Below are 13,635 nucleotides of genomic sequence, written 5' to 3' on the forward strand. Positions count from 1 at the left end.
GGTCCCGGTGGCATCGGATGCCCTCCTCATCTGGGTCCCAGCTGGGCACGCTGCCCCCTCAGCCCCTTCCTCCAGGAGGAAAACGATAGAAATATAAAAACACACATGAGACCTGCTTCCCTGAGCCTTACTTCCATATCTACACCCCCTCCCTCCGGGGACTGGCCTAAGGAGTTAAGGGGAAAATTCTAAGTACCGCGCCCCGGTGGTGTTCAGCCAACAGCAGCCACTAGATGCTCCGCCAAGCGCCACCTGGGCTCGCGTGCAGAGAACGGAAGCTCCTCTCACCACCAGGGGGCAGTGCCGCCCACTCCCGCTCTGAGGCCGGAGCACTGCCGGGTAGGGGCTAACCCGGGTTTCCAGTGAACCCCCTCCCACTCCATCAGTGCGGAAGGGCAGGAGTTCACAGGCTGCAGAGTGGTGGGAGGCCCCCACGCCCGGACCCGGGAGCACAGGGCAGGCCTGGCAGGGGGTTTAGGGAGAGTGAGGCAGTAGTGGGCAGTGGTTAGAACAGGGCCACACGGGTCCTGGGACAAGAGTCTCGGAGAGTCCCAGCTCCCCACGGGGGTGCCCGCTAGCGATGTTCAAAACTGGCAGAGACTGAAGGAGCCAGACTTTAAGTGGTGGGCCATTCAAAGCCCAGGGTCCTCCACTAACAGCCCTCGGGAGCGACTAACACCTCAGGGAGAGGGGGGCCGACCTCACCTCGGCCCTTCCCATCGGCACCTGCCCCAAGGAGAGCAGGACCCAGCAAAGAAACGTGGGGAGCACAGGGAAGTGCCCCCAGGACCCAAAGGAGTGAAGCCGCACCCCACCTCACCACATTCCCACCTCCAGAGAAGCCACGAAACCACAGCCTGGCTGACTCTGAGCCTCCCTAGGGAACCGCCAGGGGCTCCCAGGCGTGACCTCGGCTGGGGCTCACGGGGCAGCTTGCCCAGCACGCGGATGCCCAGGGCCCCCTCCAGACCAGCCACACCTGAGCCTCCGGGGGCTGTCTGAGAAGTTAGCGTTTTATTAGAGCTCTGGACCTGGACAGCCGTCCGCTGTAGGGACCTGGGCTGCGTCTCTGCGAGCTCTCCCTGTTTGTAGGCAGGAGGAGACGGGGCGATGTCTTTAGTGCTGTCATCCGAGTGGAGGGACTGTCTCTCAACCCTGATGACCCGTCTCTAAACGGTTCCGATCAGCCACTTCTCCCAGGAATCCAAGGGGCGTGCATTCACACGTGTGCACACACACACACACACACACACACACACAGGCCAGCTGGGCCAGGAGCCCACGCTCAGCAGGTTGCTAGGAGATCAGGCCCTGGGGCCTATCCCAATCTTGAAAGGACGCCCAGTTCCCCAAGTATGGCCCGGCCCGGTCCAGCCCTGGTGGCTGGTGGCCAGCGGTCCGGCGGCCGAGGTGTCAGTGGCCGGTCACAGGTGGCGGGCTGCTTCCCAGATGATCTGCAGGGCCATGGAGGCGCAGGGGATCTGGGCCACCGTGTAGGCCAGGGAGCGGGTGGGCGCCCGCAGCTTGCCCAGGTAAGCCACGGTGTGCACCATGCGGCCCAGGAAGACGAGGAGGAAGTGCATCCGGGCCACGAAAGGGCTGGGCTCCAGGAAGGAGTAGACGAAGCCCAGGAACAGGAAGGGGTAGATGTTCTCCATGTCGTTCCGGTGGGCCCTGGGGAGGCAAGGGCGGACAGTCAGCCGGGCGGCGGCTTTGGGAATGTCACACAGGCTGGGGCCCTCCGCCCTGAAAGGCCCTGCGCCCCTGGGGGGCCATCTCAAGGGCGCCAGACTCAAGTCCCTTCGTGGCCAGAACAAGAGGTACCCAGAGGTGGGAGGGGCGGCCGCTCCCAAGCTGACCCTGCCAGCAGCCAGGGAAACAGCCTGTGACCAGGCTAGGAGCCGTGGGCGGCCGGCTCGGGTCAGCTTACCAAGCCCTAGGGCTCCGCAGCACCAGTCCCTGCCAGTCTCCCCACCCTTGTCCTCTGGCCTTGTACCCCACGTGGGCAAAGTGGGGCTCCAAGGGGCTGAGTGAGGGCCGGGGGAACCTGGGTCTGACTCAAGTTCACGCTCTTCGCCAGCAAGGCCAGGCAGGCTTCCCCAGGGCTGCCCTCTTTCCAAGAGCAGGTTCCCGGGCCCTCCCCAGCGGAATGGGCTAGAGCCCGGGAGCCTGAGTCGGAAATCCACGCCTGCGTCCAATTCTGCCCCTAAACAGAAGCGAGTCCCCTCCCCCTTTCCGGACACAAACAACAGGGCAGCCTCCCCTGGCCGGACCCAACCAGCCGCCGGACCCTGGCGACGCGGTTCGCCCCATCTGAGCTGTCCTGCTTCTGTTTTTGTTTAAAATAACCAAGCGTGTGATGCAGGGGGGGAGGGGGGAGGGGGGAGGGCTCAGGGCGGCCTGCGTGTAACCCTGCCGTAAACAAACAAATGACCAAGAACGAAGACTCGTGCAGTTCCGCGAAGAGTCGGTTCACATTTTCCATGACGCCCGCTGACGGGCAGCGTTCTTCACGGAGGAGGGTGGGCAGGTCGAGCCCCATGCGTTAGACACGGAGCAAGTGACTCGGGCCAGAGATGGCATGTTGGAAGCTCACGTACGCGGGAGCCCGGTGCCGGGGCCTTGACCTCCCCTCGGGAGGGGCCACACGCGTCATGTGTGAGGCACAGGGACTCCGCTGCCGCCGAAGCCCCTTCTCCGGGCCTCCCTTCCAGCCGGAATGCGTCTCACCGCAGCCCAGCCCAGCCCAGCGCCCCCCGGCGGTGACCTGCCGCAGAGCCTTAGGCAGGGGCTGTGGTATGCGGCCCGACAGAAAGGGACTGGGCCGTGTGGGCGGGGCAGGAAGCGGACCCGGAGCTCCAGGCAGTCCAGTGCTGGAGGGGTCTCCGCGGGGTGCGTGTGGCGGGGAGGAGGGGTGGGCACAGCAGCTGGAAGGATGCGGTGCGGGGCGTCCCTCAGGGAAGAGCCTTCCTGGGGAGAAGGTTTGGCACCTGCACAGGCTCTGAGGTGGGGAGAAGCTCAGTGTCCTGGAGGCCTAGAGAAGTGGCCCAAATGGCTGGAGGGGGTGCAGGAGGGAGAGCAAGGCCGGATAAGAGTGGGGAGGGGGTCTGAGAAGCAAGGTGAGGAGTCCGGAATTCAACCTGAGCGCGCAAAAGCTCCTATAAACCCAGCGGGGCCTGGATCTTTCTTGGGTCAAACTCAGGACACAGCAGTCAGTGTCTCTGCCCCTGTGTCCTAGAGCCCAGGTGAGCCTGCCTTCTCCTTTTCTCCAGAATCTCGATCTTGGGACCCGGCCACATGGACAGGAAGTCTCCAGCCCGGCAGGTGTCACCCAGCGGGGCGGGGGCTGCCGCTGCCTCCCAGACTGGAGACAGGAGGCCCTGGCTGGGTCCTGGCCACAGGGAAGAGGGAGAGAGGGAACCTGAGGCCAGGGGCCACTCCAGTTCCCCAATCAAGCAAGGCCCTTGCGTGCCCCCCCCCGTGAGTTACAGGAAGGAGGTGGCAAAGATACCCCTAAAATCTCCCCACCCTGTGGGAACGGAGCTGTGACAGCAGCACCCCCACCCGCTCGCTCTTAGAGGGACCCACTTGGAAAACCTGTTTGAGGTTAGGTCAGTGTGTTCCAGAATGTGCTCTGTCCACCCACGAGATGAAGCCACATGGAGGAGCATTCATTCCTGTCATGTGTGTGTCATATGTATGAATGAGTGACGTCTGCAGTGTCCTGGACTCACAGCCCTGCTCAGCGCCCCCGGACTCCTGCCTGGCGCTTCTTTTGTGGAGTCGGTCCGTCTCCTAGTCGGTCCCCCCTTGTCCTGCTGCCTGACAGTTCTCCGGTGTGAGCACCTTTTCCAGGGACCTCCGCCCTCTCCGGACGTGCCTGACAAAGGGCAGCTTCCGTTTGGCCATGTTTGCCTCCAGCGATGTTTCAGGCGTCCGTGGCTCTGGGACCCACACTCTTTAAGGAAAAGTGAGTGAGTGAATGAATGAATGAATGAATGAGTTCCACAGGCGGGTTACCCTGGTCCTGAAACTGTTAGGTAAAGAGGTCATTTTTGTCACAGTTACCTAGTTTTATCTAAAAGCTTCAGGAAAATTATAACTAGCCTATGAAACCCATTCATTTACTTTTCCTTCAAGTATCTATTTGTATTTTAAGAGTGAGTCTTTTTTTTAGAAAGCAGTTAAGAGACTCGTTGGCCAAACCCCAAAGAGCAGGTGAGGGGAGGAAGATAAGGGGGGTGGGCAGTGTTCGCCCGGGGTGGGGGGTGGAGAAGGACCCTTGCAGGAAACCAAGCACGGGAGCTGAGCCCCGCCTCCTGGCGTCAGCCCTCGGGGCTGGAAGACTCCGAGGCCCCGCCCCCCACCGGGAGGAAGGAGAGGGGGCCGGGACTTGAGAAAAGCTTGGCGCTCTGCCGCTCTGCCGCTCAGCCCCTGGGTCAGGCCGGGTCCCGCCCTCCGCCCTCCGCCCTCCGCTGTGTGCAAACCGCAGGGCTGCCCCAGACAGGGAGACGCGGGAAAATGAGGGATGATGCAAGAAGACACATTCCCTTGCTCCCCACCCCAAAATCTGCACGGAGAGAGAGGACAGAGTCACGTACCCGAGGGACGCTTGGACAAAATGTGTCATTCCAACAACCACCGCTTTTTTTCACGGAGAAGTCAGCCACGGCAGTCCCCGCTAGACTGAACTTGCAGGCTTCCTGCGGCCTCAGGCCTGCCCCACCCCCTCCGACAGCGGTGCGACGCCGCCAGCCGCCCTCTGCCGCATCGGGTGCGGAGTGAGGAGGAGACCGGGGTACCCCCCGAGACACAGCTGGCTGCCAGGGCAGGTCTCTCCTCGCCCCGTGCCCTGATCTCCTCACACGCTGGCGATTTCCCTGGACTCCCGCTTGGAGACCAGACCACAGAAAGGCTGCTTAGTTTTAAAGGCAGGTGTAAGAGACAGTCAAGTCGCCTTCGGGCAGAGGACAGCCTCCCGGCCTGGGCAAACCTGTTTGCTCCTCTGCAGATAAGAGTTCCCTCCTCCAAAGGCTGCTGGGAGAGCCCAGGGGCCGGGTGCCTTAGATGGAACCGAGATGGTTATGCTAAATGAAGTCAGTCAGGCAGCGAAAGACAATATCATATGATCTCACTTGGAGCCTAGCCCTGGCTGGTGTGGCTCAGTGGGTGGAGTGATGCCCTGCGGACTGAAAGGTCACCGGTTCGATTCCCACTCAGAGCACATGCCTGGGTGGCGGACCAGGTCTCCAGTGGGGGGCCGTGAGAGAGGCACCCAGTCACTGCTTCTCTTCCTTTCTCTCTCCTTTCATCTCTCTCTAAAAATAAAATCTTTTTAGAAAGATGATGGTATCTGAGCCATGGCGTTCCAGGGAGATACATCCCGCCACCCAGGACACAGGACCCAGAGGGAAAATCACTGGTCAGCGGATGAAAGCATGTTAGGGAAATTGACGGACGGCAGCTTTTATCTGATTAACCCCTCTTCTGAATTCCAAATCCCTCATCTACATTTTTTCCTCCTTATAAAAATGGCTGGCTTGAAAGGAAATGGAGGACCGTCTGTTAGGGTGCAAACCCGCCGTCTTCTCAGATCGCCGGCCATCTGAATGAAAGCGCCCACAGAGACGCAGTCCCCATCTCTGCTTCCTGGGTCTGGGGGTGACGGGCAGCGCCAGCATCGGCTTTTCCGGTTTCGCTGCAGGTTCATCCACACAGACTCAGACCTGGCCAAGATACGCACAATGCCGGGGACTTGGATGGGCAGCTTCAAAAAAAGGTGGGCTTCCTCCTCTTCCTGGAGAGCTGGCTGCTGGCTGGCGGAGCGGGGCTCCCGGCTGGGCTCCGGCAGGTGCTCATCTGCAAGGCAGACTTACCCTCCAAGAGCCAAGACCCGAGGGCTTTCCTGTTTGTGCAGAAGGGGGGGCCAGACCACCCTGTAAATGCTGGTCTAATGTTTAACCAGCTTTCACTGCTGGGGCGTCTCTCCCTCCGGGACCGGGTTCCAGCCGGTGCTCCAGGAGCCGGTGCCAGGCTGTGCACCTCTGAGCTCTGCGCCCTCGGGGTTTGTGATGTTATGTGAAGTCAGCAAGAGGAGCCCAGGGGACCAGGAACCCCACGTCTGGCATGGCAGGTCCCCAATAAATACCCACCAAATAGATACAAGGCATTAGTAGGTAAGAGGTGCTCAAAAAACGCCGAACTGAATCTCAAGCATTTCCACGTCACCACTAACACAGGTGGTGGGTGATTGCGATCAGAAGAAAACACGGACCCTGGCTGGGTAGCTCAGTTGGTTAGAATGTTGTCCCGGCACACCAAGGTTGCAGGTTCGATCCCCGGTCAGAGCACATATAAGAACCAAACAATGAGCCCTGGCTGGTGTGGCTCAGTGGACTGAGTACAGCCTGCAAACCAAAGGGTCGCCGATTCGATTCCCATTCGGGGCACATGCCTGGGTTGTGGGCCAGGTCCCCAGTAGGGGGTGCACTAGAGGCAACCACATATCAATGTTTCTTTCCTTCTCTCCCTCTTTCCCTCTCTGTAAAAATAAATAAAATCTTTTTTTTAAAGAATCAAACATTGTATCAATCAGTAGAACAAACATCAACAACAAAAAATGTGTGTGTCTCTTTCTCATATAAATTAAAAAAAAAACTGAACTGGGTGTGTGCAAATCTCTCTCGTTCACATGGATACAGCCAGAGAAAATAAACCAAGTGTTCATAAGCCCATGTGATCACTCCTGTGCCTCAAGTGACCTTGGCTGCACAGCACCCCTGGGCCCTGGGGGAAGCCAACACCCCGCTGGTGGCTGCTGTGAGCCGGCTCCGGCCGGCCGGTCTGGGCAGCTCCTGCCCACCGCTGCCCAGGGGGTCAAGCTGACCCAGGGTGGGTGTGGGGAGAAGGGTCCCCAGTATGGATTCAAGTGTTGTTAAGGCTTTTGTTTACTGAAGCACAACTAGGTCTGAGTAAAGCGTCTTGCACATAGTAGGTGCTCATTACACGCTAACTGGGCGATGGCTAGATGGATGGGCCTCATGGGACGGACCAAATGCTGTAGTTATATTGGAAATGGCAAAGAATTTCACTTCTTACATTAACATTTCTGTGATAGATAAAAGCCACACGCGTGTATTTTTTTTGCAGCAACCAAGAATATAATAACAAAAATTAAAAAACAGGTTTTCCTTTAAGAAGACACTCTCTATTACTTAGACCACAGGGTTCCACCCATTTCTGCAGGACCCCTGGGTGAGGGTTTGTCTCCTGTCTCACTCCTGTCCAGCTGCCCACCCTCCCCACCGCTCCATGACCCAGCGGACAGCCCCCACCCCCCGGGGGGTGCCAGCCCCCACTCTCCAGCCCCTGGTATGGAAGAGCAGAGAAGAAACCACCCAGAAGTCCCACACTGGGACCGGCGACAGGACATGAACCCTGAGTCTCGGATGGAATTTTTACATGGCCCTTTTTAAAGAATCCCTGTTGAGTAATGGAAAAAGCTCATGAGATAATGCTGACCGAAAAATATCAGAATCCCCCCAAATTGGGTCTACAATGCATGCTTACGCTGATGAAGAATATAAAAAGTATTTAGACCTAGAAAACAGAGAAGAGGCAGGAGAGAGTGTGAACAGGGACTAGAATCGTAAGTGGTTTTCCTTTCTCTGTCCTCTGTGTGGCCAAGGTCACCCACACTGTCTGCAATGAGTCGTTCTGATTTTTGTGTAAGAAATCTTGTTTTTGACCAACTGGGGGGATGCTAAGTGCAGGAAAAGATATTCAGCTTCTCTCGGAATAAGAGAAAAGCAAAATAAACCAGGACGCGACATGCATTTCCACCTCTCGCTCTGGCGGTGTGTCTGTCCAGAAGCGGAGGCGCTGCGGTGTCCAGCCCCAGAGCAACAGCCCGCGACAGTGCCGGGCGGAGGCCCGCAGCCCGCGGCCCGTTGGGCAGTATTTCCTGCCATCGGATTGCAACCTCCGTTTTGCTCGCACGTGCAGAGGTCAACGTGAGGTTTCGTGCGCTCTGTCTGTAGCAGAGAGTGAGAACGGCCTCAGTGCCCGTCAGAGGGGACTTACGTGAGTCAAGGGTCACCCCCCCCACCCCCTGCAGGGCGCTGACAGAGACACGGCAGCCCCCCCACACACACACACAGCGAAGGACGGCGCTCTAGGAGCCGATGGGAAACCGTCTCCGCCGTGGGAAAACGCACGGTGCACACCCGCGAGCAGAGGCGGACCGTCTGAGGGTGCACACGCAGGACAAGGCCCAGCCCCTGTGTGTGCGTAAGGACAGAGGAGCCGGGACAGCATCTGCCCCGGAGGGTGGCACTGGCTGGGACGCCGCACGCAGTCAGAACCGGCGGGGAGGCCGCTCGCTGAATCGCCTTTGCTGCCTTTGGAATCCGGGGTCCTCAGCGTGTGTGTGTGTTCCTCTCCCACAGTTAGAAACCAGGCCAATGAATAAGGTGGGGCGGTCTGGGGGGCGGGGGCGGGGGGACCAGGAGGGCAGCAGACCCGGGCCCGGGAGCCCTCCGCGCCCCAGTGCTCAGAAGAGGGCCCTGCGCAGGCCCGCGGCACTTGCCTGAGGCAGCGGTCCACGTAGGGGTCGCTGCGGCAGTACTGGAGGCCTCCGTGTCGCAGCGCGTCCTCGGGGTTGGCGAAAGCCTGGAACAGACACGTCAGCTGAGAGTTACTGCGCGTGCGCGATGGGCGGCCCGGTCCCGCCCACTCGCCAGCACCCGTGAACTCCCTCCGTGGGCTAAGTGCTGGGGACTCGCCGTGAACGGGGCTGCCACAGACCGAACCTCTGTGTCCCCGCAGCAGAGTCAAACGTGGAAACCTAACATTTGTGCCCTTATAAAAAAAGACCCCGGGCAGCTCCCTAGCCTGTCCTGCCACGTGAGCACACAGCGGGAAGACGGCTGCCTAAGAATGAGAAAGCAGGCCCTCGCCAGACCCAGCGTCTGCCAGGGGCTTGACCTTGGACTTCCAGGCTCCAGAGCTGTCAGGAATGAATTTCCGTTGTCTGTAAACTGTCCAGCCTATGGTGTTTTGTGATAGCTGGCCTAACACACGAACGCAAAGGCTCTCCCATCCCTGCACTTGTGAAGCTCCCGGTCTAATAAACCAGGGCGGACCAGGGGGTGCATGTCTAGCAGAAGGAGACAGGGTTTGGCCTCAAGAACGTTCACGAAAGAGCTGGCCAAGCCTGGGGACCAGAGAAGGCTTCCCTGTGGGGCAGTGACAGGAAAGCTGAGGCTTGAGGGATGCACCAACAGTAACCGGAAGGAGGGAGGCTGGAGCCACAGCCATTGAGGCAGAGGAAGAGCATGGGCAAAGGCCCTGGGGTCAGGCCAACAGGCGCACCCAATGACTTGTCAATGGAAAGCAAAGATTTAAGGTGTCTCTCAGGTCATCAGAGGCCCACGCCCATCACTCACGCTCTGCTCCTCCCTGCCGGCACCTGGTGAGCCAGCCCCACCGGCTCACGGAGAACCCGGCCCCGGCACCGGGTCACTGAACTGCCCACCCAGGGGGGTGTCCTGCTGCTTCCGACTCCAGAGCCTTTGTGGCGCCTGTCCCCAGGCACTGGCTCGTCCTGCCTGGCGGGCCTGCCCCGGGCCCTCCCCCAGAGGTAAATGGAGCCCACGCCTGATGCCTGTCTCAGAATCAGAGCCCCCCCGCCCCCGGCCCCAGAATTCCCCACCAGGCACCCAATCCTCCTGGCACTGCGACCACCATCCCCGGCGTCCAGCGGAGGACATTGAGCTCCCAGATGGGCTCAGGTCCCAAGGCTGGGGGGCGGAGGAGCCAGCACCTGCGCCTGCCACCTCCGTGTCACCTCCCCAGGCAGGAATGAAAGAGACGTGGCTGGGCTGGGTCCATCCGAGGAGGGACTGCCGTCTGCCGCTGCCCTCAGGCCAGGCCGACAGGCGCTCAGACTGACCCGTCTCCTTGCTTTCCAGAATTCACGGGCGAAGGGAAAGCTCTGGGCAGGCCCCAGCACCTCCCTGTCGGGGCCCCGCCCCCCTGCAACTGGACACCTGGGTTCAAACCCAGCTGTGCGACCTTCAAAGTAAAGAGCGTCTCCTCTCCAGCCCCGATCCCTTACTTGGAACACAGGCGACCACAGCTCCTCCCTCCCACCCCAAGGCCCTGGTGGGGATCATTACTGCTCAGCTCCTAGAAGGCACGCGGCGGGTGGGAGCAGCTGTCCCCGCTGGGTGTCTGTACCCGGCAGCCCGGGATGGGCCATGGCGAGGGGGAGGCCAGGTGCTCAGCACGCCGGGAGTAACGGCACCTGGTGGGCTGCCCTGGCGGAAGGCAGGGCTGAGCCCGTGCTGCAGTGCCTACCCCCAACCCCCCCCAAGGATGCCAGAGTCAGCCCCACCTTGGCCTTTGAACTCGACAAAGGGACACACTTTCCCGGAAGGATTCCTCCACTGGAACACCAGCGGGGGCCCCGGGGGCCTCTCTGCTTCTAACAAGCGTGGCCCCCCGCTTCTCCGCTCCCTCCCACCGTCCAGTGTGGGCGGCTCCCACCAACTCGCCCTGGCTCAGGGCTCAGCCACTTTATTGTTGTTTTGGCTCAGGGACTCGGGGACTCCTGGACTCTGACTGGAGGGCGAAATTCCTCCCTAAAAGCTCAGGTGCAGCTCAGCTGAGAGCCAGCCCGGCCCCCAGAAGCTGTGGCGGGTCTGTGAGTGACCCGGCCAGGCAGCTGGGAATTTCCACTGGAAGCTCTCGGGTCCTGTTTCGCCGGTTCCCACTCCACCCAGAGCTCGGATCTCCCGTGCTGGGAGGCTGCCAGGTCCGAGGAGTGTCTCTGCTCTCTCTCCACCCCGGGGCTCCGAGTCTCAAGAGCCCAGCAGCACTCGAGCGAGTGTCGTCGTGCCTACAACTTCGCTGGTGGCGCAGCGAGTGAGTCAATCTCTTCAGAGGACAGGGAGGTGCGGGCCCTGCTGAAACCCAGGGCCACGGAGGTGCCATCCCTCAGGACTGGGCGACGCAGCGCCCCCAGCCCCAGACACTCGCATCCCGGCGCTGAAACCACCTTGGGAGCGAGAGGGGGAGCGCGCGCGCGCGCCCAGGGCAGGGATCCCCGAGGGCGGCACGTACCTTCTTCCGTAGCCGGACTTGGCCGGTGATGACCGCCACGACGTACATCTTGAGGATGAGCAGCGTGCTGCAGAGCAGGAAGGCCGGGAGCACCTGGCCGCTGACGAGCGCCAGGACCGGGGGAGGCATCTCGACGCGGGAGCTCCGGGGAGGACGCGCTGGGCAGGCGGGCGTGCGGCTGTGCCCGTGGCAGTTTCTAGAGTAGCGAGGAGGCGGGGAGAGCGGCGAGGAGGCCCGTCCGCGCTCAGCACCCGCCCACTCCCAGCCAGCTGCAGAAGCGCTTCTGACCCTAGGTGCTTGGGACAGCAGGGACCCCGGGGGGTGTCCCACACCCGTCCCTCCCCGGAAAATCCTTACCCACTTTCTAATCTGTTTCCTGTTTTAAAAAAAATCATCTGAGTAAATTTGAATATCTAATTGGCTCTATTGAGAGATTCATGAATGGGCGGGGTCAGCCCATCTGGCAGCTAAAAGGGTGCCTCAAAGGGGGGCAACAAAATTGGAGGTGTTTATAGGAAGAAGGGGGGGGCAAGGGAGCTAAGTGGGAAAGAAAAGAAAGGATTCTTTTGAAGCCTCGATTTCTTTGGGGGGAAGAGAAGGGGAAGGAGTTTTATCATGAGATCGCCTCTTCTTTCCACAGGGGGTGGGGAGGGGGTGGAGGGGGCCCACATGCAGAGGAGGGCACTGGGCCAGGCATTCCAGATCGGCCGATTACATTATGGTCCCGAGAGAGGTTTAAACTGCAATTCCTTCAGGTAGTAGATCTATTTTTGGTATCATGGGCTTTTAGCGTGGGTGATGCCAGACGGGGCCTGTGGTTTCCTCTTTGACACCCCTCATCTGTAAAGTGGGGGTGCGTGGCCGTGCCTTCCATCTGGGGGGTGCGACAAGGCCCGGCACCTGGCAGGCAGGACCCTCTGCAAGCAGTGGATGTTGCTCACCTGTGCTCCCCTCCCTGCGAGTCAGGGCAGGTGCTGGGCACGAGAGCTGAGCCACCTGCCCCCAACTCAGCCCGGACACCTGAGCCGCGGCCGTACCCCCGTCGATGTGACCTTGCTCCTTGCGGTAGGCTGCACAATGGCCCCCAAAGATGCCCCCGTGCCAACCCCCAGAGTCGGTGACTGTGTTACCCTACGTGTCCAAGGGGGCTTCACACAGCAGAGATGACCCTAGATGGTGTGGGAGAGTCTGGTTTAATCACAGAGGTTTTCCTAAAACCTCTGAGACAGGAAAATCTGTGGACCAAAAAGGGGGTTCCACGGAAAGTGGCCTCACAGGGCGATCTGATCATAAATCTCTAACTGGGCAGGGCGTGGTGGGTCATCACGCCTCAGGCATGCAGCTTTTTGCTGTTTTTGATTCTTAGAGAGAGGGAAGGGAGGGAGGGAGAGAGGGAGAGAGACAGGGATGCGAGAGAGAATCCCTGACCCGCTGCCTCTCGTCCAAGCCCTGACCAGGACCCGAACCCGGATCCCAGGCATGTGCCTTGACTGGGGGAATCAACCAGTGACCTTTATTTGCTTTGCAAAACGATGCCCAGCCCACTGAGCCGCACCAGTCAAGGCAGGCATGTAACTTTTTAGTAAAAGGTTTATCTTTGCCTCAAGCAAGTTCCATCCTGGGCTTCTGTGCAGGGACATTAAGGTGCCTCTGAAAAGGGCAGTGGCCAGCCACCTCTGCGGAGGGCCATCTCACCAGCCGTCCTGAAACCCAGCCCCCACCGCGCTTCCCCCCACCCCCACGTCCCCTCCCTGAGGCCCCCTCCTTCGTGTCCCATGCACAGAAGAAAGTGCAGAAGCCGTTCTTCTCTGGAACATTTGAAATCGTACTGCCCAGCAAATGTCATCCGTTTGGCTCAAATAAACTCTTAGGAAAATTCTGCACAGGCTGAGCTGTCTCTGTGCTGGCAGATAAGAGGGAGGAAAGGTAAAGGGAGAGGAAAGGTCAGAGGGGAAGAAGGTGCGCTACGGCTCGCGCTGAAGACGGAGAGAAGACAGCCGGGGAGTGCGGGCGGCCCCCAGAGGCCGTGAAAGACCAGGGAACTCGGGCCTCCTGAGAGCTTCCAGGAGGAACCCTTCTCACGGACACCTTGACTGCAGCCCACTGGGGCTGACCTTGGACTTCCGGCCTCCGGAACCGGCCTCCAGGTAGTAAATGTGTGGTCATTCGCTGCAGCAACCCCAGGGGACAGGCTCACATTTCCCGCTGTCCTCGGGCATCGCCGGCCTTTCCCGAGAGGCTCCAGGCAAGCCGTTTGGTGTGGCGACTCCCCCGGGGGTCCGTCAGCTCCCCCCTCCCACCCAAACCAGCCGTCCGTGCCCTGGGAGTCCCTGCGGCCCTTGTTCCAAAGTCCTCACCTTGCTGTGTCCCCCTCCCCCGGACCCCTTCCCCAGGGTTGGGGTGGGACCTCAGGCAAAGGCAGGGATCTGGTCCCTTCCGTTTTGCCAACACAGCTCGCTTTGTCAGGGGCACCCCGGGGAAGTGGGGAAGAGGGAGGATGGAACTTGGGCC

General features: G+C 60.2%; 1 protein-coding gene across 1 annotated transcript; it reads right to left on the minus strand.

The window, feature by feature from the left end:
* Positions 1-992: 992 nt before the first annotated feature.
* On the minus strand, positions 993-11,521 carry PTGES (prostaglandin E synthase). The gene is made up of 3 exons (XM_045845864.1): positions 11,125-11,521; positions 8,588-8,670; positions 993-1,674 (listed from the first exon to the last, which is right to left on the minus strand). Exons 1-3 carry the CDS (start codon positions 11,251-11,253, stop codon positions 1,425-1,427), a joined length of 462 nt encoding a protein of 153 aa, XP_045701820.1. The 5' UTR covers positions 11,254-11,521; the 3' UTR covers positions 993-1,424.
* Positions 11,522-13,635: the final 2,114 nt, after the last annotated feature.

The sequence above is a fragment of the Phyllostomus hastatus genome, unplaced genomic scaffold (assembly GCF_019186645.2).
Source record: "Phyllostomus hastatus isolate PE091 unplaced genomic scaffold, TTU_PhHast_1.1 phas_contig_495, whole genome shotgun sequence".
In the NCBI taxonomy this organism is placed as follows: domain Eukaryota; kingdom Metazoa; phylum Chordata; class Mammalia; order Chiroptera; family Phyllostomidae; genus Phyllostomus; species Phyllostomus hastatus.

Bases quoted from the DNA above. Each gene is read 5' to 3' on its own strand.
- PTGES (XM_045845864.1), bottom strand. From the start codon at position 11,253: ATGCCTCCCCCGGTCCTGGCGCTCGTCAGCGGCCAGGTGCTCCCGGCC. The intron at 8,671-11,124 runs GTACGTGCCGCC...TGTCTGTTCCAG, and splicing joins AAGTCCGGCTACGGAAGAAG to GCTTTCGCCAACCCCGAGGA. The intron at 1,675-8,587 runs GCAAGTGCCGCG...TTGCCTCCCCAG, and splicing joins TACGTGGACCGCTGCCTCAG to GGCCCACCGGAACGACATGG.